The 25,658-nt window shown below is 38.8% G+C and overlaps 1 protein-coding gene across 3 annotated transcripts in view; it reads left to right on the forward strand.

The window, feature by feature from the left end:
* Positions 1 to 25,658, forward strand: part of LOC143346534 (paired box protein Pax-6) — a 105,511-nt gene that overhangs the window by 18,633 nt on the left and 61,220 nt on the right. For all 3 annotated transcript variants that reach the window (XM_076774698.1, XM_076774695.1, XM_076774696.1), the window contains exons 3-4: positions 14,296 to 14,461; positions 15,086 to 15,266. In XM_076774698.1, coding sequence (XP_076630813.1) covers positions 14,296 to 14,461; positions 15,086 to 15,266 — 347 coding nt within the window. The remainder of the gene's footprint in view (positions 1 to 14,295; positions 14,462 to 15,085; positions 15,267 to 25,658) is intronic.

A 25,658-nucleotide genomic window follows, 5' to 3' on the forward strand; every position in this document is an offset into this window, starting at 1 on the left:
ATAAAAATTTGAATAGTCTTGACAATTATTGTAAAGTTCCTATCACCAGTATTTGGAGAGACAGTCAATGTGTTAGAAAATTGCAATTGTTCCCCATTTATTTATCCCCAATAATATCGCGAGGTAACATAATTTAACACGATCGTAACAAGTCGAAATCCCTTTTGTTCGCGTATTTTCAGCGTTTTCTTTTCCGCGTGCTTCGAGAAATCTCCTTAATTCCCGTTTTCCTTGCAAACAATTGGCCCCTTGATACGCCAGTCATCATTCCACGTCCCATTCTGGCCGCGCTTTCTGCACCAGGGGCGAAAAACGCGACGTAAACCGCGCCCTCGCGGCACCGCGTGGAGGGTTGGCGTCTAGAAAATAGCGACGGTGTGAAAAGCTAGTGCGCAACGATGACACCAACGTTGTCGCCGTCGCTTTTGTCTACCGTGGATACGGGTTCTCGCAGCAACGCGAGCTTTAATCGACGAGACGAGTTTTCGAAGTATCCGACAACCCGAAACTCACCCCTTCGTCAACTTCATCCCTTTCGCCTTTGCTTCTGGCTACGTTTAGAAATGTTTAATACCGAGTTTGGTGAACTTATCTCAGAAAGGGTCAAATAATACAAATTTTGGTCAGTCTAGGATGACACATTATACAGATTCTTTGGGAAATTGGTGAGAAGAAAAAAAATCAGATATAATACAAAGTTATTGCTCTCATTACTATTTTTATTTATTATTAAATACACTTCTGGAAATATTTTTTCATATGGATGGGTAGTACCAAATCTTGCAATTAATCTGTAGAAGATTCTTTGGGAAATTGGTGGGAAGAAAAATAATCAGATATAATACAAAGTTATTGCTCTCATTACTATTTTTATTCGTTATTAAATACGACATTTTTGAAAATATTTTTCCACATGAAAGGGTAATGCCAAATCTTACAATTAATCTGTAGAAGATTCTTTGGGAAATTGGTGAGAAGAAAAATAATCAGATATAATACAAAGGTATTCTTCCCATTACTATTTTTATTTATTATTAAATACGACATTTTTGAAAATATTTTTCCACATGAAAGGGTAATGCCAAATCTTCCAATTAATCTGTGTTTCATCCCTGAGAATTTGTGAATGAATGGTTTTGACTATGTTATACAGATTACTAAAAATGTATAAAATTCCATATAGTGGATCGAAACAAATATCAGTTTATATTTTTCTAATTTAAAACTATTACTTTTGTTTGCATACGGATATATCACCGTATTACACGTGGCAACCCTGTCTCAAATGCTATTAAATTGCAAATAGTAATTACAAAGAACCGATTCAGGACGAAATATAGTAAAACAAAAATGCATATGTATATTGCTTCGTTGTTTCTTTCTGTACCGTCGCGTGCCTAGCACCGAATCCGGACAATATTTCTGCTGTGGCGAACCGTGCACATGCCCCAAAATCCTATTGGACGTGCTCTAAAATATGCATGATAAATATTATAACGAAATTTCAAATATGAAGGAAATTACAGAGAAGCGAAATAGGTTCCACCGTGGACAGAAAATAATCCCGAAATGAAAATTAAACGTGCTATTTTAGAAACTATTTACAATAATAACTCGGTGATATTCGATTAACTAATTCAGCAATTAACCCATGAGTGGACTTTAAATCTCGACCGAATCATTTTACTTAATGTTGATTTTTACCAAATTGATAAATGGAAATGAACTTTCCTTTAAAGCATTTAAAAAATAATGAACTAATGGAGGATTACATAAATTTTCGAATAATTACATTGACATATCTTATACGATATTAATTTGAACTTATGGGGGGCTCCAGTAATCCATTTAAGGGTTAAACATCCCTTTAGACTGGGAACTAGAATTACGAAACTGCCATAGATTTGTTCACCGGTTAAAAAATGTCCTCAACTGAAATATAAAAATAATTTTTAGCCATTTGGTTCGTCAAAAAATTACGTTCGAGGCTGTGACTTTTACAATATTAATTTTTTTTAGTTTTTTCGAATGTTTCGATACGTGTATTTAATTAGAAATCGCCATCACCCATCTTGGATGAATTTTAATCGACGTAGAAACACAGTACATGGGCAACAATGGTCGAAGTTCGAGTATAAAAACCGATAGAACTTTGCGATGAACCAAATAGAATCGAGATCCGGAGCAAAAAATGGTGGTCGTACTGAATAAATATTTTGACAAACCGCGTCAGTGGGGAGAATGGTTTAGGTACCCACGGGTGCGTCGACAACTGTCGGCCTAATTTTCCCCTAAACATTTCCGGAGATTACATCGTATTCTCATTGTACTTGTCCCGTGGATGTCGGATTTGTGTTTCGATCGTAGATCCGTGTAGTTTTTGAATCAAGAAAAATGGGTATCCTCGCAATCGATACGCGTCGAAGAAACTAAAACCTTATTTTTGAACGATCTCAATCTAGAATTTTCGATTTAGAAATGTTGAAATTTTACTGCGTAATGTATTATTTTAATTTTATCGACACAAGTGAGATTTACTAGTTTCTCTTGACAAGAAAATATATTAAAATATAGACTAAAGCTGATGTTCATTTGTACCTATGAATTTCTCTATAAATAGGAACTTGAGGATAACTTAAAAATAAAGAAAAGAGACTATGGCTGGAAACAGACGATTCTATGTTTTTTCCTGTTTTGCAATTAAAGCAACGAAGACAGACAAAATCGGCGTTTCTATGTCTGTCTTGGTTGTTTCCAATTGCAAGAGAAGGAAAAACATAGAATACAGCCTATATCAGGATCGAAACTGAATTGCAACGGAGTGTTAGAATAAAACAACGAAGATGTGTTTACTCTCAGAAACATAAACGACCAAATCAAACAAAGATTGAACGTAGTTTGTATTTGCTCAGAGTTTTATCGACAAAAGTTTTGCCTTGTTACTCCTGACAATTTAATTCATAAAATACATTTTATTCCACATTGAATATACAGTAGGAATTATATTCCCGTAATTGTATTTCCTTGTATATAAAAGAATTATAAGAACACCTATGCTACTTTCAACTCCCCTGTGGGTGACACGACTTGTTTGTATCTTCTCAGAGCGAAGATCGCAGGTGGTTGGAGATCCAGAAAAGAATCGTACGAATTCCTAACCACTTTTCGAACCGTGCACGACATCCCTAAATCCTAATCCTTTCGGGGCAACAAACTGTCACCCCCTTGTAAGCACGTGGCTCTGGTCGGCGTGCAACTTTGCTCGGTTTCGTTACAAGAACGCGAAAAGTGGGTCAGTCGCGTTGGGTCCGTGCAGCCTGTACGGACAGGTGCGCGGGTGGAATCGTTATTATTGTGCAGCCGGGAATAGTCCTGAACTTTTAGAACGCGAAGCGGAGGAGGACCACTCGAGGGTCCTTTTCAGAAAGAATGTTTTTACCTAGCGCGCAACGACGTCCAAGTACGAGGAACGAGAAACGGTGAACAGAGAAGGGCTTGCCAGGGAAGGAGGAGAATTAAAAAGGAGGACGGGGAGATGGAGGAGGCCAGGAGTGGGTATATATACCCTGCACAAATGAACCTTTCAAAAAATCGGGATGAAAATCCTACTCTGGGCTCGCCGAACGACGTCATTATCGCGCTGTTAACTCGTGTTTACTAACGATCCTCACGCACATTTTCACCCGACGGTTCTGTACGCGACCGGACCATTTTTCTCGGGCAAACGAGCGAGGAACAGAAATTGCACTTCAGGGTTTTGTTTTCGCGGAGAACGAAGCGGCGGTGGCGCGCTTCAACTGGAACTGGCAAACGAGTATAAAGTGCTCCTTCGACAGAGAAAACGTTTCGAACGAGATTTTTTTTAACGATTTTAGCGATTCCCTGTTGCATCTTCTGGATCTCGTCGTTAAACGAGCAAACGTTAATTTCATAACGAGAAAAAAAAAACAGTCGTCGTTTCACATCGATCGTGTCATTACGTGAACACATCGAAGACACGTCGTTAGACTTAGAAATTCGATGCACAAAATACGTTTCTCGCCTCGTTATTTGTTCTCGTTGATCCTGACGAGGAATGGAGTAGCTCCCAACGTGTTCTAAATTATTCTATGTCGTATTAACCCCTTGATAGATAGAATTTAGTTTCAAATAATTTTTTAAACGTATACTATTCAATTTTGTTTAAATTTGTTCGTGGAAGGTGTGGCCACGAAAAAGGATAGATTTGTTTTACGAGTACCTCGTGAATGTAAAAATCTGTTGATTTTAATATGTAAGACTCGATGACGAGTATATCGAGAACTTGTGACGAGTCAGACTCGTTATTGTATGGCTAAAGGAAATAAATTTAAATAGGATTTTCATGAATTCTATCGAACACATAGTTCACGATTATCTAAAATCAAAATTTTGATCTGAAAACGTTTTTTTACCAGTAAATACAGCCAAATTTAAAAAATGTATTTCATAAATTAAATTGTCAGGGGTAACAAGACAAAATTTTTGTCGATAAAACGGAGTAGGTTATCGACTGTCATTTGCTTCATGTTATTTGATGAAAATAAAAAATAATTACGCAATAAAACCTCGAAATTAATTTTAAACGACGATCCTTCTACCATTGCAAGCCTCCTTCAGGACTTATTAAGTACAAAAATGGTCGATCGCGGATCCAATATTGTCGTTGCTCGAGTTTCTGAAAGTAGATGTAGATCGACAGCTCCACCGTGTGTTATTCCCACAGCTGATCATTCCGATACGTAGACTAATTATGTCAGAACCCTCGCGGACAGGAATCCCATGGGAACAAGCAGGGCGGAACCACAATGCCAAGCCAGTCGATGTCATTGTGCACCTTGTACGACTGTGCTTGTACGCCTCTGTTAAAGGAGCCCCTTTCACGGCTTTTTATTTCCTGGTGGCGCAGTTGGACCCTTATTTCGGCGTTTCTGTCCCGGGGCCCTTCGCCGCGTTTTTCGCCAATAACCGACGAAAACGAGCGAAAAAGGGGGAGAGAACCGCGTGGTTTCCGCGCATCGGGAAAAACGTCCCCCGTAAACGTCGATCGCGATTAAGCTTTCCTCTTTCTTCGTGGAATCATGCGTAGACACTGGATTCGCGTGGATATCGCACCCCGGAACACATGTCATTTTCCATTGTACCATTTCGATCTTTTCTCTCCCATTTTCACGGGGCGTTCGTCCCTGATTCCTAGTCACGAGAGAAGTCTTTCAGAAATATCCAGATTACTCTTCGTGAGATTCGAAACATATAAATTGCTGTGCATATCAGAAGTTATAAAAATGATAACGAATATTTATTTAACCCGTATTTCTATAAAATTTCTAACTCGATTTACAAGTACCATTTTTTTCTTAGCTTTGCTCTGTTGCATAGAATTTTTTTCTTTTTTTATTTAAGAAGAACTATTAAAATAGGCACCCTGCGCACGATTCTTGACCAACCCCGTAAGTCTACAAAATTTCTCGATTTACTTTTTCCACGAATACCTTTTTTTTCCTCAGCTTATTTTGTAGATTTTGTATAGAATTTATTTCTTTTTTTATTTAAGAAGAACTATTAAAATAGGCACCCCGCGCACGATTCTTAACCAACCCCGTAAGTCTACAAAATTTCTCGATTTACTATTTCCTCGAGTACCATTTTTTCCTTAGTTTTGTTTTGTCGTATAGAATTTTTTTCTTTTCTTATTTGAGAAGAAACATTGCAATAGGCATCCTGTGCACGATTCTTAACCAACCCCGTAAGTCTACAAAATTTCTCGATTTACTCTTTCCTCGAGTACCATTTTTTCCTCAGCTTGTTTTGTAAATTTTGTATAGAATTTATTTCTTTTTTTATTTAAGAAGAACTATTAAAATAGGCACCCCGCGCACGATTCTTAACCAACCCCGTAAGTCTACAAAATTTCTCGATTTACTATTTCCTCGAGTACCATTTTTTCCTTAGTTTTGTTTTGTCGTATAGAATTTTTTTCTTTTCTTATTTGAGAAGAAACATTGCAATAGGCATCCTGTGCACGATTCTTGACCAACCCCGTAAGTCTACAAAATTTCTCGATTTACTCTTTCCTCGAGTACCATTTTTTCCTCGGCTTTGTTTCGTATGAATAGAATCTTTTTCTTTTCTTATTTGAGAAGAAATATTAAAATAGATACCCTGCGCGCGATTCTCACCGAAACGGCGACCAATTCCGGCGACCAAAGGGACGAAGGGGTTCGATAATAGAAAGCTGATCTCATCCGCGAAGATCGTACGATTAGATTCAACAATGCCGTTCTTCTTCGATCGTCATAATCCAATTCTCTAATCCCGCAGCCAGTTTATTTACACGCTTCCGTGTTACGATCCCCCGTCGTCGAAATTTGAAAGTAGATTGTAGAGAGACCGGCTGTCTGGTCCTTTTTATCCGAAAAGTTATCAGCGGTTGTTCGATTCTCGTTGATGTCAAGACAACGAAGGTAAGCGGAGATGGCTAGTGAAGCCAGTCCTGGCCGAGTGGAAATACGTGTGGGCACGCCGTGAAGATTGTGGACGGACCTTTTCCACGTAGTGCACCCGGAGAAGCGGCTCTGACAGATCCGTTGGCGTGGAATAACGCGTTTACGAGCCCTTTGTCCGGTCCGCTTTGGGCCACGGCCGCCTCGTACTACCGCCGCTGTTGCTGCCGCTACCGACGTTGCTGTCGTCGATCCTGATCCATTCCACGACCTTCCAGCCCAGGGGCACAGGTTAGCCTCCAGGTAATTGGATAATTCGACCCGGAAGAGCGTATGAACGGCTTTCAGGAAACCACGATTGCCTGCGTACCGGACCAAAGGGAACGCGATTAACCGAAAAATCGCGTCCAAAAGTGACAGCTGATTCAATTTTCCTCATTTACATACTCCGGCCGTCTCGATTGCTCATTGACCGTATCGGTACACTCGCAGAGATCCATGCTTTTCAACCTTTTAACATTTAACCCTTTGCAAGAGTTTTTATTGATAGGAACGACTAGCAACAAATGCAATTTTGTGACTTCTAAAAGTGGAAAAATATATTTTTTTCCCCACAAAAGTGTCTACCTATAATCTAAATTTTATTCATAGATTTCCTAAATTCAATTTGTGTTGTCATAAAAGAAACTTAAATCGAGTATATTATTACAAAGGTTTAAAATAGTGATATTCAGATTTTCAAATTAGTCGAAAACTAGTAGAAAACGACACATTTTCGGGAAAAATGTTAGATACAAAAGTTACTCCGTTTTCAAGGGGGGAACACGACTATTTTATTTATTTTAACCTATAATTTTAGTCATAGATTATTATCCTACGCATAGAAAGAACAGACTTTTGCAAAACAAATTATATCTTGCAAGTTTATTTAATAAAATAAAAATTCAGCTCCTTAGATATTTTTCTGAAACACCCTGTACAGATGTTCCACAGAATGTTGATCTTGATAACACGATCTCATGGTCATTGAAATCGATAAGGTGTATTATGTTCTATACACGACATTCCGAAAACAGTAATTGTAATTATTAAAATGTATTACTTGATGAATTACGTTAGCAGTAAACACTGCTACAATATCACAAATTAAATTCTTTCTATATTCCTGTACCTAGTATTTGTTACAAACAATGCTTTGCTTACATCATAAATATTACTAATTCATCTGATTAAAATCTAGCAGAATTTAATTAGAAAAATCTAAAATGGCCCCAAGAGTCATGTTGAAAAATGGCTGGAGGTAATCTCAGGGTCAAGTGGCCGAATCGAAGAAGAAAAGTGAGCAGTACCGTCGACACGTATCGTTTTGAGTGTCATTGACCAAGCAGTCACCTTTCGGCACGTCTCATTTGTAGTTTGTAAAATGGCTGGGACACTTAAATTCACGATGTCGCTTTTGAAAAACATCGTAGGTCCCCCCGTGGTTGGTACATCTGCCAAACAGTCGATCTCTTCCTCCCCCCTTCGGTGCAAACAGGCGATCGGAGATGAATCGAGTTGTCAATGGACGGCCATTAATAACGCTAATAACTGTCGGGAGCACGTTTTCGGGAAAAGGTCGAGTCGTCTGGAGGAAGAAAGAAATAAAAAAAATGAGAAAGAGGGGAACGAGACACGGGGGCTGAAGAGGAGCCGACGCGCGGTGGATTGGCTACAAACAGCAACACAACAAATACTCGAGTCCTCATTGTGTTCCGTTTGCAAGGACAGTCGATGTTCTCGGGGACAGGGAGGGGAGGAATCCTCATTTTGAAAACATGTCCGCAACAATAATGCTATTATGACGATCGTAGCTGTCGTTATTCATGCTCGTTGCTTTGCTCCCTCTTTTCCCGGGCTTTTCCGCCGTTTTTCGTTTCCAGCCCTTACCTGCTGGTCAGTTTTCTATACCACTGACCCTCGTCTCGGTGTCTCGATGCCTCGTGGCGAGATACAAGAGCGTTTGAGAAGAAACAGACTCTCTTTTCGTCGAACGATCTCGCTGGATAGACGATATATCACCTGTATGAAAATGTCTTCTAGTAGCCAAATGCTCAACGCTGGCGTTTAAAGAGATAAATTAGTCTATCATACAGATACAAGGTTTTTCCAACTTGTTCATCTCTATTTATTTAGAGTACTAATAATAACACGAACTTCGTTAAATTAAAATTGCTTGATATACATAAGAAATATATGTGAGGTTGTAACTAGGAGGAAAGAGAATGTGGTTTGATATTTTTTGTAATTCAACTCTTCTTCAACATTTGACACTGTTCTAAATAATGAGATGCAATATAGTTGTTCAAACTTGGAATACAAAAGATATAATTTTAGTATAAATTATAAGATCAATATCATTCAATGCTTCTTCTAGTCACTTTTAAATACCCAGGAACAGCATTTTACATTCGCACCAAATAATTCATATCGTCTATATATGATTACATAAATAGTTGGAGACTTCGAAAGCATCCAACAGCTACTTTACAAAGCAACAAAGTGATTTTCCAATTAGTCTGGGGCAACGTAACGCAGTGGTGATGGTGTTTTCGCGAAGGGAAATATTTAAATTAGTCTTTGAAGGTCGCGGTCAGCTAAAATGGTTCAAGGTCAATATTTGAGGTGCATTTAAAATGGCCGCAAAGTAAACTAGATAGATCGGCCGGTTGTCCTCTTTATCCTCTCGAGCGATTATCCTCGGTGGTGCAGAAACGTTCACCGCGAGGTACTCGAGGCCAAGTGGGCATCCCTTGACTCCTCCCTCTTCGAAGTTGAGGAGCTTGAAATGGTTCCAGGGGTGTCTTGTTCATTCATTCTCCGGAAACACTTCTGCGCAGAGCCGATTGAGATACCAACAAGCTTCGCTACCAAGACGAGCCGACCTTAATCGTCTGTAACCGTTTGTCGTCTCACTTTAGAATGCATTGTAGCAACTCCACCGGGCTGTTTCCACGCTTGTTCCCGAACTACCGAGAGAAGTTCGCGTACCGAACAATACACGGCAGAATGACGCAAAATGACCCGGGATAATGGGGACAATATCGAAGCTTCCTCGATCCAACGCAGCCTCCAAGTTCACGGAATCCGGTTTTCGGTTGATGATCGTTTTCCACAATTTCGAACGTTTGGAAATATTTTCGAATCGTCAATCGTCAGACTGCGCATTCATGAGATGCAATCGAACCTTGGCTCTACTCACTTTTTTTATTTTCAAGCTTCAATAAGAGTTTTCAGTTTGAATCAATTTTAACATTTTTTACTAGCATTTTATAATTCATAAACAGATTAGTCAATTTAATTTGAAAAATGTTTCGTACAACAGCCTGAGGCAAGTACGTAACATAAGGGTTCAATCGAACTTTGGTCCTATCTACTTTTCTTATTTTCAAGCTTCAATTACTAATGAGTTTCAGTTCGAATCAATTTTAACATCTTTTACTAGCACTTTATAATTCGTAAACAGATTAGTCAATTTAATTTGAAAAATGTTTCGTACAACAAACTTGAAACAAGTACCTAACACAGGAGTACAATCAAACCTTGGTCCTATCTACTTTTCTTATTTTCAAGCTGCAATTACTAACGAGTTTCAGTTTGAGTCAATTTTAACATCTTTTATTAGCACTTTACGATTCATAAACAGATTAGTCAATTTAATTTAAAGAATGTTTCGTACAACAACCTGACCCAAGTGTACCTCCTACTAAAACATAACCAATTTAAAAATTAAAATCAATATAAACAATGGGGAACGAATACACGAAATGATTCTGAACGTTTTCGTTTCGTGGTTTAAACTAAAGGTATAAGCACGTTGAAAGTGTCACGAAGGAGGAACGCAGGTATTCTTACGGTCATATCGTTCCTTGTAATTGATTATATTACATCGTTAACAGGAAGACCACCTAGAAGGAGAGGAATAAAAATAGCAAAAAAGTCACGATGAAGAAGAAGCTGAAGAAAAGGAGGAACAAGAAGTCGGCCGGATGATGAATGTGCCGTCTCAGCTGTCGCGTCAGCGAGGCTCTGTTTCTCGTTTGTAAACGAGCTTCCCTTTTTTACCTCGACATAGGCAGCGCCACTTTCGGTGCCGGAACCACCGGGCTCTATCGACAGGAAGAGGAACGTTTGAGCATACTTTATTTATCTAACCATTTATCTTTCGCCCGGGGATCGAAGAAATTAACGTCAGCCAGCGCGAAAGCGGCTATTATCGTCGATTAAATTTGCTCCGCGAATTCCTGCATTGTAGTTACCCTGGTATCTACTCACTATGCAAAGAAAAACAAAATGGTGATCAATTATCGATCAAACAAGATTGTACGAAGCTTGCTATTTACCATACACTTGAAAATCACATAGATACACGTTTTCTGAAATTTAAAATAAAACGAATACTGAGAAAAATTTTCCCCCCAGCGAAGAGATCCACAGTAAACAGTATACAAATTATTGGAACCTCTCAAAATCTTGATAATATCGTTCTAAAATCGACAGCTTTTATTCGTCGCGCTTTTCAATCGCGAGTATCGGTTTATATTCGTGCAATCGCCATTCTCTGTTTGAAATCGACAGGGAAAGGGCAACGCGTAACAACAAAGAAACAAATGAGAAAGTAACCGGAGGGTCCAAGCGTCACTCGAACAGGGAGGGGAGAAGAAACGAACGGCGAACTTCGAATGCCAGTTCTTAACGAGCAATAATAACTCTAGCAAACATGGTGCATTTCTAGAGAGCTATTTTCTGCTCCTGTTGCGTGACCATTGTGAACATAAGAGAATTATGGGACGTAGTGTGAGTGTAGCTACGCATTTAAGGCGTCGAAAGTGTAACCCTGCAGCACGCGTTAATACTACGCGATGAAGGGGCGCGCTCAAGTGGGCATTTTGCTAAAGAACATGTTTTGATATTGTAACGTTTGTATGAAATATCAGTGAGAAGGGTGCCGAGAGTCCTAAGCCTCTCGTTTATTAGGATTTCATTAACTGTCCCATCCCCTATTTCTTCTTGATATTTGCGTTCTTGGGAGTTTCGTGATAAGGGATTAATATTTGGAAATTTTCTTTGATGCAATCAAACATTTATCGATCACCCATAGGTGCAAATCTATTCAATTTTATTCGAGATTTTCGTTTCTGTGAAAGTTATACCACCCCCACTCTGGACGAATCAAATTATTGCAGAAAACAGAGAAGTTTTCTGCGTTTCAGTGAAACATTTATCCACCTAAAATGTTTAATTTCAAGTCATCAGAGGTTAACATTCACTAAATATCTCGAATACTTCCAGGTTCAAAGACATGCTTACGAAGTTCTGTGTCGAAATAGTTTCGAAAGTACTGTAAACGTTTACTGGAACCAGAACTCGAACATTCACTAGGAAAAGATACTACTAATTTCTATAATAAGAAATACTACAGATGCTGGATTAATACATTTCACTTTGCAACTAGAACAATTTATTCCCAAACTTAAATTAATTTCGTTTCTTCTGGAAATCTTCTGGATCTCGAACGTCGTTAAACGAGCAAGCGTTAATTTCATAACGACAAAAACAGTCGAGAAACTTCCTAACATTAAATTTGTAAGTTTTACCGTTTCCACATTTTGAATTGGCACAGTACAATAATATAAAGTAAAAAATAAACAATGTCATTTAAAAAGGTGACAACTATTTCTGGAATAAAACATTCTCCGGTAGTTTTTATGTTGCAATTTGTAGCCTGATACATATGTTTTACGATTTCTGGTTAGTATCCACCCAGTGGATGTTCATGGAGAAACGTCTGTTGAATAGAAGAAGCACTCGTAGCTCGGGTACCTACTGGCACGCGAGAAATCGTTCGCGATTCGAACGCTGGGCCCATTTTCGAAAGTCAATCGACCGTGAAAAACCTCCTCCCCCCCTTTTCGTTGATCGCACACGCTCGTAAATCTCCCTTATAATTCCCCGTTTATTACCAGCCGACGAGTCGAATTAGCCCTGTCCGGATATTTTTGTCGGCCGTTGTTCGCAAAGTGCCCCTCCTTGCAAAAAATCGCCTCTCAGGTATCGTTTCGATCATCGATCTTCCCTTCGAGCCATCCCCGTAAGCAAAAGATATTTTCGAATATTTTAAAATATCTTGATTTAGTATTTTTCAAACCAGTTAACCTCAACATTACAAATATTAATAAATACGAGTTGTGCAATGAGACGGACACGAATATGTATTGACAAATTTTTTTATTTATGTTTTTTATTTATTTATAACTACAACTTAGAGGGAGCCTTTCGTTGATTTCCTTGTGGAGGTTATTGGTCTGTCATTAAATCATTTGGTTCACTTCTTTTAAGTCTTCTTGTATTATCATTATCGTTGTACTGTACAGTCGTCGATATTTAATATTTATTTTAGCTTAGGTGATCAGAGTAAAAAGTGTTCAGTTTGAAAAAATTCAATACATCCGTCTAGGGATGGATATTAAATAAATCCACCTGCACTTATACTTTAACGAACGATGCTAGAAGCATATTTTCAATTTCGACGATGGAAAAAATTCATCTTTATTGGATTTTTTTCTTTTCCAACTTCTTTGGAGCTGCTAGATTCCCTCTGTGGAATGCGTATAACATCCTTCATATCTTTCCTCGTTCTTCGAGCCTGCCGACCTCTATCCAGCAGTTTCCACCCCCGAAAAATTAAGGCGTGGCAGTACAGCGACACCGCAACGCCAGGTCCCCCCCGTCTCCTTCCCGGCTGGTGCAGAAACATAAAAGATCGACGAGGATTCCGAAGACACCGGGTCCTGATTTTCGAACGCGTCGAATGCCTCGGCTCCGGCGCGCGCGCGTCCGCCTTGTCACCGACACAATGAGTCGAAGATTATCTACGACGGGGTTTGCTAACGTTATAACGCAGACGGGCAACCCCCTCCCCGGGAGCGTTTCACTCATTCACCCCCCTCCCCGAGTAACGACGAAATCTACAGAAAGAAAGAAGACGTTCTCCTCTTTCTCCTTCCAAGGAGGGATGAAAAAAATCCGTGATCTATAGCGACAAACGTATTATTCGCGGAGACGCGGGAAGAAACGTCTTCGGGGGGTGGAGAGACGCGCTTCAATTTTCACATACCTCGCGCGAACGATCGGTTGGAAGTCACCTCGAGTCGATCCGGAGGCCATGATCTAGTATACTTATATTAGAATCAAAGTGAGAGGCACCTTGTGATCTCAAACATAATTCGAGCACTTATTTTTCTCGATAGATTGGTTGTCAAAGTTTAGCAAGTGTCGAAGTACGGTTTCACATATCCAATTTTCATATACTTCGCGCGAACGATCGGTTGGAAGTCACTTCGAGGTCCACGATCAATTATACTTATATTAGAATCAAAGTGAGAGGCATCTTGTGATCTCAAACATAATTCGAGCACTATTTTTGTGGACTTATTTTGGTTGTCAAAGTTTAGCAAGTGTCGAAGTATGGTTAGTCATATACTTCGCGCGAACGATCGGTTGGAAGTCACTTCGAGGTCCACGATCAATTATACTTATATCAGAATCAAAGTAGGGGCCTTGTGATTCTTTAGAAAGGTACCTTGTAATCTCAAACATAATTCGAGCATTCATTTTTATTTTTATTAAAGTTTAACAACTATTTATTTCTCCTATCTTCGAATCCATTTTGTATTTTCTCTTCGACGTTGATTGTCGCGTGGTCTTTTTAAACTCACGCTTTATGCGAAGGTTTTAATCGAGTTCTGACGACTGATCGACACTTTTGGGCTGATTTGCCTTGTTCTGTTTCCAGGCCATAGCGGAGTGAACCAGCTCGGAGGTGTGTTCGTCGGCGGTAGACCGCTTCCAGACTCGACGAGGCAAAAAATTGTCGAACTGGCGCATTCTGGCGCACGACCTTGCGACATATCTAGAATTCTGCAGGTCAGCAATGGCTGCGTGTCCAAGATTCTCGGCAGGTTGGTTGAAATATTGCTTGTTTTGGCACCTTACGTTCTGCGGACTTTCAACCCCTCGCGATAGTATTTCTGCTGATTGGAGCTCAGTGTAAAAACTTTTTTTTAACGCGTTGACTGCCAGATCAAAATCCTAAAATAGACCAAAACTTTCATCTTAGACATTTGCAAACTACTCAACTTAAAATTTGTCTGCTACTTGTTTTCGTAATTTTGTTAAAATTCATCCTATTCAAATCTATTTCTTTGAACACTTTAACTTGAGAATGAATTGTTTTAGTTCTATATATGGGATGGCAGTCACAGTGTTAATTAGGGCAGAAGTAAAATATTAAATTATTTAAAAAGACGTACAGCGTATTTCTGAAGCGATTATTTAATCTGAAAAAGAATGAATCTACACGAAAAAGTAAATGAAAAATGTGGGGAAGTTTCGTTCCAAGCACTAAATTATTTACAACGAAATTAAATTTCCCCTTCGTGTCGTGTTTCACATATATTTTCTTTCGAAACAAGTTTTCAGAAAATGTTTTCGATTCAAAGAAAGAATCATTCGGGTTCTCTGAGTTACCATAACTGTCTGGTATTCAATCTACCGCATTTTACCGCAAAATATTATTGTTGCAGGTACTATGAAACCGGATCTATCAGGCCTAGAGCCATCGGTGGTAGCAAACCACGCGTAGCCACGGCGGAAGTTGTAAGCAAGATTTCCCTGTACAAAAGTGAGTGTCCTTCTATTTTTGCATGGGAGATCAGAGATCGTTTGCTTCAGGAGGGTGTCTGCACGAACGACAACATTCCTAGTGTAAGTACAACAACCTCCACCGCTTATAAAGTACCATTTATTCACTACATTTAATACGTTCAATGACAGAGCAGTCTCTACGGGCCATTAAAATCTTTACGTTGCACGGCGGCCCGTGGCGATCGTACAGTTATCCATTCGTTTAACTTCCTGGTTAGATCGTTGAAACGATTCGCGATAACATTCTTTCTGAAAATTAAAAGAGATTTACTATTTTCGCTGGTATAAACTTTTTAACGCGGACGAGGTACATTTATCTCGTGTTTGACGTTCGTGGTGGGTGTCAAATTTAATTAAAAAAATATATTAACCGATTCTGCGATATGAACAGATTTTCAGTGAACCAACACGATATTGGGAATATTTCTTTGGTTGTAGTCAACGCTTGACAAAAATTAATTTATCGGGTTCCAATATTGGCCCTCTTCGAGGCCTTAAAAACAGTAAAATATAAGGAAAGAATTATATAATATAATGTATTTATATGGTAAAAATATAACACAAGAGTGCAGAATATATTATTAGACACTCGATGAATTCTAAAGTGCGTACTCGTTACGCGAGGAGAGTAATAATGTTAATCGCAAGAAGAAAATAAATTCAACAGTAAATTAATTTTGCTGAACAATCCAAAGCGAACTTAATGATAAATTTTTAGAAATAAAAATGTTTCCCTTTTAATGGAGAATTTTCGACCGAAGCTTGAACCATTCAACTTTCTGGTAAACGTACGCTCGAATCGTTTAATATAATCGATACATTATAAGAATTATATTTTAAATAGATAAATGGTGAATTCAATAAATTGTGAATTCAAACATAACTATTATACAGGGTGTTCGGGTTAGAGGCCAAAATAAGACGAAAATCAAGAATACCAATTTGTTGATGAAGGCTTCGTTAAACAGCTATTAACGTTTAAAATTCCGACCGTACTGAATTTTTTTCTCGCAAATGCGCAAGATTTCGGGGGTACGTCTATTCACCGAAAATTATTGTAATTGACCCCCGCAACCGATAATAATTTTTACAAAACGATTTGAAATTCTTTTTTTCCGTCGAAAAATTTCACACCTTCTCGAATTTTTTTCTCAAAAGTGGATAGGATTTCGGGGGTAGGTCTATTCACCAAAAATTATTGCAATTGACCCCCGTGACCGAAAATAATTTTTTTAGAACGATTTGAAAAATTTTTTTTTCGTCGAAAAATTTCAGTACCTACCCCCCTTGTCGATTTTTCTTAAAAATTAGTTTTTCATTTTTAGTAATTTTGTTAGACGCCCTACAGAAAAGTTGTGTAATACTTTTTTATAGGTACCCATGAGCTCTACTTCAGAAAAAAGTTTCATTGAAATATATTCACAATTGTAGGAGTTATGGCTGTTTGAAAATTGGACCATTTATATGGGGTTTTTCTCATTTTGCGGGTTCAAGGACCAACTTTTCGAATATTTTTGCGATTTGTACATATTCTCCACCAAAATACGCGTAGTTTGCTTTTTTAAACATTAAAATCGTCCAATCCGTTCAGAAGTTATGACATTTTAAAGATTCGCATGAAAATTCGGGCAGACATTTCTGGCCAGAAATTATATTTTCGGTAAGGAATTTTTTTCTCGAAACTGAGTAGGATTTCGGGGATATGTCTATTGACCAAAAATGCTTGTAATTGACCCCTGCAACTAAAAATAATTTTTCCAAGACGATTCGAAAGTCTTTTTTTTCACCCAAAACTTTCAGCACCTATTCGAATTTTTTTCTGGAAAGTGGGTAGGATTTCGGGGGTATGTCTATTCACCAAAAATGATTGTAATTGACCCCCGCAACCGAAAATAATTTTTCCAGAACGATTTCAAATTTTTGAATTTAATTGTTAATAACTTTTTAACGAAGTCTCCATCAACAAATTGGTAGTCTTGATTTTCGTCTTATTTTGGCCTCTAGAATTCCCCATTAAAATTTTTCCCAGGGGTGGCCGAACACCCTGTATATTGAAATCCTAAATAGTTCTTAAGTTTCGATCGAAATCTGATTGGAGGATCGAAAGAAACGACGAATAAAAGGAGATATTTAGTTTTAACGGGTGGTTTTCATGGCGACGCGGGCTACAGTTTATAAAGCATGTCGCAAAACACGAGTAATGGAGCTTGACTTATGGCGTGCGGGGGGTTGTAAGCGCGCAAGCGTGTTATCAACGAGGCTTTCTCCACGCATACAAAACAGAGACGCGTTTACACGGATAGTCGATACAGGGATGGAAATCAGTTTTCTGCTAGGTGGTTACAGGGGTGTGTTTATGCGAGTCGATGAAATCTCCGTACATGCCGGGCAACGTAAATTTCACGGTTGCCGAATCTTGCTGCGAACTGCAGTCGCGCGAAAGTACAGCTTACTTGTTCAACCCCTTTTTTGCAACAGTAAGAATTTCTCTCACAAATGTCTTGACACTCGTACGAATCTTAATTGCTAGTCGACTCTTCGAAGACCAAATTTGGAACGGTTCAAAATTTCGAAAGCAATTTTGCATTCAACCCCAAAGATCAGCGGAGACTAGCTCGAGACTCGAGGACAGAAACATCTATTTTCGTTGATCGCTCGTGAAAATTTAACGACGTTGGTCGCTGCGGGGCGCGATAAAAATTCCATCGTCGAACGATTCTTTGAGAACGCCGTGCAATCAGACAGATGGAAACGGTAGCGCTTGTATCGCGAACATTGAGCGTCGAAGTCGCAAGTAACATTCCTGCGGGACAAAGGAATCAATTAAGAAATTGCCAAGGGCGGAAGGAATAACGCACGGATCAAAAGAACAAAATTTTTTTTTTTTCCTCGACGTCTCCCCTTTTTTCCTCGATCCCGAAGACTTACACTCCACCCACTAATACGTTCAGAGTTCACGGCGACGTGGCTGCTTCTTATGGTGGTCCCCCGTTGCCATGGATATTTGCATGCGTCCAATAAACGGTGGCTAAGGGGCTCTCGACTTGCTCGGGGTAAAAAGCGAAAGAGGGTCGCTAAATTCTCTTTTCCTCTGCCGCGTCCCTCTGTTCCGCCCTCCTTTGCGACTCTCTGCCTCTTTTTTCCCTTCTTCTTTCTTTCCATCGCGCCTTCGTAATGGGTTCGAGGTGTACGTACACCGCCACCCTCCCTGCAGATGCTCCGGCAGAAATTCCGAAAGGAAGGGATGACGCCGGGGCAAGAGCATTTTTATCGTCGCGAAGGGAAACTGTCAGAAGTTAACTGTCTCCGATAGGAATAACAGGACTATCCTAAAGATTGTTTCGGAGCTTCTGCTTCCCACCAATCCCACGAATCTTAAAAATTGCAACCTTGACAATTGTTTTCTTACCCTATTGGGCTCTTAATTTCGGTCCATCAGTTTTATCGTGAGATACAAGCCTTTTTAAAGTTTGGAACTCGATCTGAATTCTGATAAAATTTTTTTGTGACACTGAGAAACCTTTCAGGGGGGTGCATCTTGCCCTTGAAAACGGGTTTAAGAAACGTCTTCAGAGTGGTTAGAGATAAGACAAAAGTTACAGATTTGTTTTATTAAACACAGGGAATTTTATTCAATTATTCATTTAGTAATTTATTTTCTGTTTGTTGTTATATTATGCGTGTGACAAATTTAAATAAGAGAATACGAAACCCTTTGAATTGAATAAAAGTTATTTAAATATTGTTATGAGTCCTTGAAAACAGGTTTAAAAAACGACTTTAAAATAGGATAAAAGTTACAATGTTGTTTTATCGAATACAGAAAATTGTATTAAATTTTTCGTTCATAATTCATTTTTTGCTCATTGTTGTATAAAAAATTCAAATAAAAGAATACGAAATCCTTTAAATGAAATAAAAATTGTTAAAATATGGATTGTATATTCTCAAATAACAGTTTAAAAATATTCTGAAAAAAAATAAATTCTACTCCAAAGAGAATTTTCCTTTACAGAAGTAATTTTCAGAGAGAAGTAACATTAAAAAATCACGTGTAGTGTGTTACAAATGATACTTCTGTCTATAGAAGGCAGATCCTGCGTTTGTATAGTATGGAAAGTTTGTACAAACTATGCAACAAGACTTATGCAGTGATTCTAATATGGTTTCCTATAATCCTGAGGATACACTTAGAGACGTTAAAACACGTAGCCTCCGGGCGTAACAACACGCCACTCCGGCACGAACCGAGACAGTCACGGAATTTAACGGTTTAACAAATTACACGAACGCGCCCGGGGTCGGGCGAGAGCCTCCAGGGCGAAGGAGGATCAAAGCCGGTGTACAAAGTATAATCCTCAGCCGCGTTTGAGCATCCTGTAAGCGCTTCTGAACTTGTTGTGGGTAAGATTAACGTTTCTTTAATGGCCCGTGTAATATTCCATTATGTACAGTTCGCTCGAAAATTATTGCGTCGACGTCGGTCGTGAAGGGGTTAGAGACGAGGGATGAGGGATGCAGAGCATAGAAACCGACCAAATTGAGAAATAAAAAGGAGGATCGCGATTGAAGCAATTTATCCTTCGCGGTGTTTGCAACACCGGGCGATAGTTTAGTTGCTACCAGCCGCCAACACGATTTCCTGTAATTCCATCGCTCTTTTCGTTCGCTATTTCGTCGATTGCATTCGATTAATTCGCGTTGGACCTTGGTAATTATTGCTATACAAATCAGATCAAATATACTATTTCTAAGTTCATAAGAATATTAGAACAATATTAGAATACTCATGCAAACATCTCTCAAATTATCCTTGCAACGGATTTTAAAGGATTATTTTGTTGAAATTTTATAAGCGATAATACCTACTGTGTATAATTCACATTTGTTGTTCCTCGCACATTACATCTTTTGTATTAAAGGGTTTTTATTCCCGTTAATAAATGAATAATAATAATATTACGTGGAACTACGTTTCGACCATTTGATGTGTCATCTTCTTTCGATACTGCATGAAAGAAAATGACATTTAATAGCTCCTTCCTTAATTCAAGGGATATCTAATCATTAATGTTTCGAAAGATGGAATAAAATGTGTTGAATACTGTTTTTAGAGAGTTTTTAAAGCATACATACTCCATCGTATCCAGCGTAGGGGTTAAAATTCAGTAAGCTCTGTTACAATCCAAGCGAAAATCGTATTTTAACCGTGAAAGTTAATTCGTTTTGATCGTGTGAAACGTGTCGACTCGGAGAAATTACAAAATTAGACACAACTCGAAGAACCACCATTTGTTTTTCATCCCCATTGTAGATGCCTTATATCGCCATGTCGAACGTTTACAGCGTACGAACTTTATTCCAATAAAGCGACGACGATCCACTTGACAATTCCTATTTAGTATCGACACAACGATGGGGGAAAAATTTTTGAAATAATCAGAATTCGACGGCGAATAAAATCGCGAGTATCTCGTTTCCGCGTTCCGATAAAGAGCGAAATGACACGCCGACGGAATCGATTCGAAAACGTCGTGCTTCCGTAGATTTCCTTTAGGCCAGTATCCTTTCCGTGTCCTCCGGTTGTGTCGAAAGCTCGTAGTTTAACGGATAGGAAGAACGCGAGAGAGAAAAGGGGAGAGGAAAAAGGTAGGAACCCGGTAAGGAGGAACGAACGTATTCCGAGCGGGTCGTGGTGATTGAGGGAAATTTCATTATTCTCAGACATTACCCCCGTTATTGTAATGCCATCAAATTGGATACGCTTCGTACACCCCGTAAAACGGCTGGAATATCCTTGAATATCCCTGGAACGGCAGCTTGCTCTTGCCTTCGACCTCGGGAAAGGTGCGGGAATAAACTCGGGTGCGTCGCGAATTTTTCATCGCGACGTTAAATTTTTACATTTCTCGCTTATAAATTCTGCTGTTGGTAGAATTCGTCGGGAATTTTTGTCCTTTTTCGCTACGCGAACCGTCGACGGACGAACGGGAATTCGAGAGACGCAAACGGGTGGCGCGAATTGTTGCTTTCCAAGGCAAAATTAAATTTATCGACGACATGTAGCCTACTTTGTAGACGATAAAATGTATGGAAATCTATCAAATAGCGATTAGAAGAAATTCAAGAAAACAAGAATTCGAGAAACATAAACTTTTGCTTTCCAAGGCAAAATTAAAATCGACGACTTGTAACCTTCCTTGCAAATGCAATTTCTCTTAATTCAATAGAAATAGGAGTGTTAGGATTTGATGTTCAGCTCAGTTTTATTATGTTTCTCAATAAAATAGTTTATTTTTGTATACTTTCAAGTATCTAAACGTTGTTATTGGCGTATTTGCACGTCTGTTATGGATACGAATGCCGTGTTATTGTTCTTCAACGCCAATAATTCAATAATAACAGTCATTTATTCATACTTCTAACAGTTACACAAAGACAACAAATACATTCTTATGTCTTTGTAGACGATAGAATATACGGAAATCTATTAAATAGCAAGTAAAATTGTAATCCTATTAAAAATATTAATCTAAAAAATGTTGTATAACCTTAGTGCGTCTAGAGACTTCGAGACTGCATTTTTTGGTGTATTTAAAATATTGGTAAACTTTATTTTCAAATTATTTTGATCATTTTTCATGATTCGTCGTCGGGAATTTTTGTCCTTCTTCATTACGTAAATCTTCGATGCGACGAACAAGAATTCGAGAAGCATAAACTTTTGCTTTCCAAGGCAAAATTAAATTTATCGACGACTTGTAACCTTCTTTGCAAATGCAATTTCTCTTAATTCAATAGAAATAGGAGTGTTAGGATTTGATGTTCAGCTCAGTTTTATTATGTTTCTCAATAAAATAGTTTATTTTTGTATACTTTCAAGCATCTAAACGTTGTTGTTGGCTTATTTGCACGTCTGTAATGGATACGAATGCCGTGTTATTGTTCTTGAACGCCAATAATTCAATAATAACAGTCATCTATTCATACTTCTAACAGTTACACAAAGAAAAAAAATGCATTCTTATGTCTTTGTAGACGATAGAATATACGGAAATCTATTAAATAGCAAGTAAAATTGTAATCCTATTAAAAATATTAATCTAAAAAATGTTGTATAACCTTAGTGCGTCTAGAGACTTCGAGACTGCATTTTTTGGTGTATTTAAAATATTGGTAAACTTTATTTTCAAATTATTTTGATCATTTTTCATGATTCGTCGTCGGGAATTTTTGTCCTTCTTCATTACGTAAATCTTCGATGCGACGAACAAGAATTCGAGAAGCATAAACTTTTGCTTTCCAAGGCAAAATTAAATTTATCGACGACTTGTAACCTTCTTTGCAAATGCAATTTCTCTTAATTCAATAGAAATAGGAGTGTTAGGATTTGATGTTCAGCTCAGTTTTATTATGTTTCTCAATAAAATAGTTTATTTTTGTATACTTTCAAGCATCTAAACGTTGTTGTTGGCGTATTTGCACGTCTGTAATGGATACGAATGCCGTGTTATTATTCTTCAACGCCAATAATTCAATAATAACAGTCATCTATTCATACTTCTAACAGTTACACAAAGAGAAAAAATGCATTCTTATGTCTTTGTAGACGATAGAATATATGGAAATCTATTAAATAGCAAGTAAAATTGTAATCCTATTAAAAATATTAATCTAAAAAAAGTTGTACAATCCCAGCGCGTATAGAGACAGCGAGACTGCAGTTTTTGGTATATTTAAAATATTGGTAAACTTTATTTTCAAATTATTTTGATCATTTTTCATGATTCGTCGATGGTGGATAATATTTGTTGGCACAAAGAGAAATATTCCTGTGTTTCGTCCAATTAATTCGGTTCGATATAGAAAAAAGAAATATCCTCTCGCTTTGAGGAGAGATTGCCTGAACGATCGAATGGACAATGATTTGACAAACCCGAAACGGCTGCAGGACGTGGCGTTGGATTCGAAATGTCCTGTGAAGCTTTCGCTCCGCTATCCGTTTCGTCGTCGAATGCCGTTTCGGTCCCCGGTCGGATTTGAATCTGGCACCCGGTGCGGCGGACGCGTTATTGGTTTACTCGCACCACTGGTTCCGGAATACTATCAGTGGTTCTCAGCCGACTCACAAAGGTGGACCTTGTGTACCATGAAAACTGTCTGTATCGTTTTTTTTTTTTTGCGTCGAAACCATTCGAATCTCCGCGGTCGAGACTCGCGTTGAAATATCAATTTACTTTCTAATAAGCCATTTTCTAAATCGCGCCGTCAAATATCATGAAAAGCCTCACTTTCTTTGGGGACGAATTATTTTGTCTTAAATAAAGTAAAAGTAAATTGATTTACGACAAATATCGATCTTTTAATTTGTTAGATTTATTCTCGCTTTTAGTGGTTATATCCCCGTTTCGAAATGCATAAAATTACTAAATGATAAATAAATTTATAGGCCAGTACGATAATAAAAACCTTATTTTTGAATCCCTATAAACGAAAGTTTCCTTCTACATTTCGAATTAGTAAACGAAGATTCCGAATAAACTTCTAATAACTGCTATTGAAATTTTGAAGAGTGATACGTATTTAAAATTAGACTAAAAACGGTACACTAAGCAGAGAGAACCACTGTAAAACGAGATTACATTTGTTGAGCTGGTCAGCCTGACCGCGATCGTTCTTTCCGGAAGTTGACATTGATGTCTCACCTCCAACGAACACTTCGAAATCATGAATGATTATGTTCAATGCTGAAAGTCCAATCTTTACTTTTACTTTTTAAAATGTTCTCAAAACAAATTAAGTTTTCGTTATCCACGTGACAGCAATGGAAAACGCTATTGTCTAAGAGAGTTCAATACGACCGACTTTGATAATATCATTCGCTTAAATGTATCTAATATTCTTTGGTGAGACGTACAAAAGAATCCACCAATGGCGCGTCTAAAGTTGAGACAGTCGTCCGTTTCAGTTAGTTAGTAACGAAAGGGTTGTTTCAAGTATTCCAAGGATGGGACTCGATGACTAAACGGCACTGACCATGTGACATCCACACCAGCGTTGTCTCCTGCTCCAACTTAGGGATGGAAAATCACGAGTACCACGAGGGAGTTGAATAGGGGGTAACACGATTTCCCGTGGTAGCCGAGCGTGTCCCTTTAATTAATGGTCTCCCGCCATGAATGGACGATTCCAGGGACGTGTTTGCACGCTATTTCCACGCGTTGGACCAGCCGGACGAATGTTTGAACGACCAACCGTCTCTATTAGCACCCTAGTCACGCCTTCGAGCACTTCTAACGCTAACCTAATTGCTCGTTGCTCGCCTTACGCGCGGCTAAGAACTACAATAGATATAGAAACGATCCCCTACACTCAATGCAAGATATCTTACAATCTACATCGTTGACAAATAAAATACACATGTTAGGTTCGAGTTTTCAAAATGAGATTGGAGTCTCGAGAATCTATAAGTGAAATTTCAAACAAGGCATCGAGTATAAACACACCTTCGCAAACGTATTAAAAAGTACGAATAAGTCTTGAATCGTTTGATGTTAACATCCGATTGGTCCTCCTTTGACATCGATAACGTGTCCCAGTTGACTTTCCATACTGTATAGATGTTTTTCTGTTGTCTTTTCTTCAATGGAACACCATATTTCTATTACTTCAGTACTTAATAATTTACCAATTTCAAAGTAAGATCTATTTTCGTGCTCATTATTGGAACAATTCTGAAAGATTGCACTCTACAAAATCTGTACGAACGACACGATGCCTCGAAATACGATTCTCGTTTAGGTATTCGAATTCTCAGATTCTTTTGTAATTTTGCTTATACCGGAGACTCCAATCTTATTTCGAAAACTGAAACCTAACGCGTGTATTTCATTTGTCAACGACGTGGATCGAGTTCGATCTATCGTAAATGCAAAGAGCTGTTTCCAACGCGATTAGAGTCGAGTCGCTAGATGCAATATGGCGTCCATGGTGTCGACGGTGCTCGACCGCGTACGGAACGATTAGAATAGCGATATCCGTTCGAACGTGACAACGTCGTTCGCAATATATGCGGTAAGTAACCGCAACAATGCCAAAAGCGAAAGAAGCCGAGGATGGAAGGGTGGATCTCGGCATTGGAAGAGCCAAAGTAATGGATGGCTGCTGGAACCCGAGGCGAGTGAATTGTTGGCCCCTGCACGTCCGCCTTGGGGACACCCTCGCCTTGCCCTGGCCGCGTAAATCAATGCACCCCTTCGTCCTCTCGCGTTACCAACCCCTCCTTCGAGCCGGTACCACGAGCAACCCCTCCTTCTCCTCGGCCTCTATGTCCTCTCACGAAGAGCCAGCAGCCCTCTTCTTGGGCTCTAGACAGCCCGGTGGGGGCCGGTGGGAGGGGGTGAAACGAGACCTAGGGAGAGGGTGTCGGAGACGTCCAGCTACTGCATTATG

Source organism: Colletes latitarsis, chromosome 10, assembly GCF_051014445.1.
Source record: "Colletes latitarsis isolate SP2378_abdomen chromosome 10, iyColLati1, whole genome shotgun sequence".
Taxonomy (NCBI): domain Eukaryota; kingdom Metazoa; phylum Arthropoda; class Insecta; order Hymenoptera; family Colletidae; genus Colletes; species Colletes latitarsis.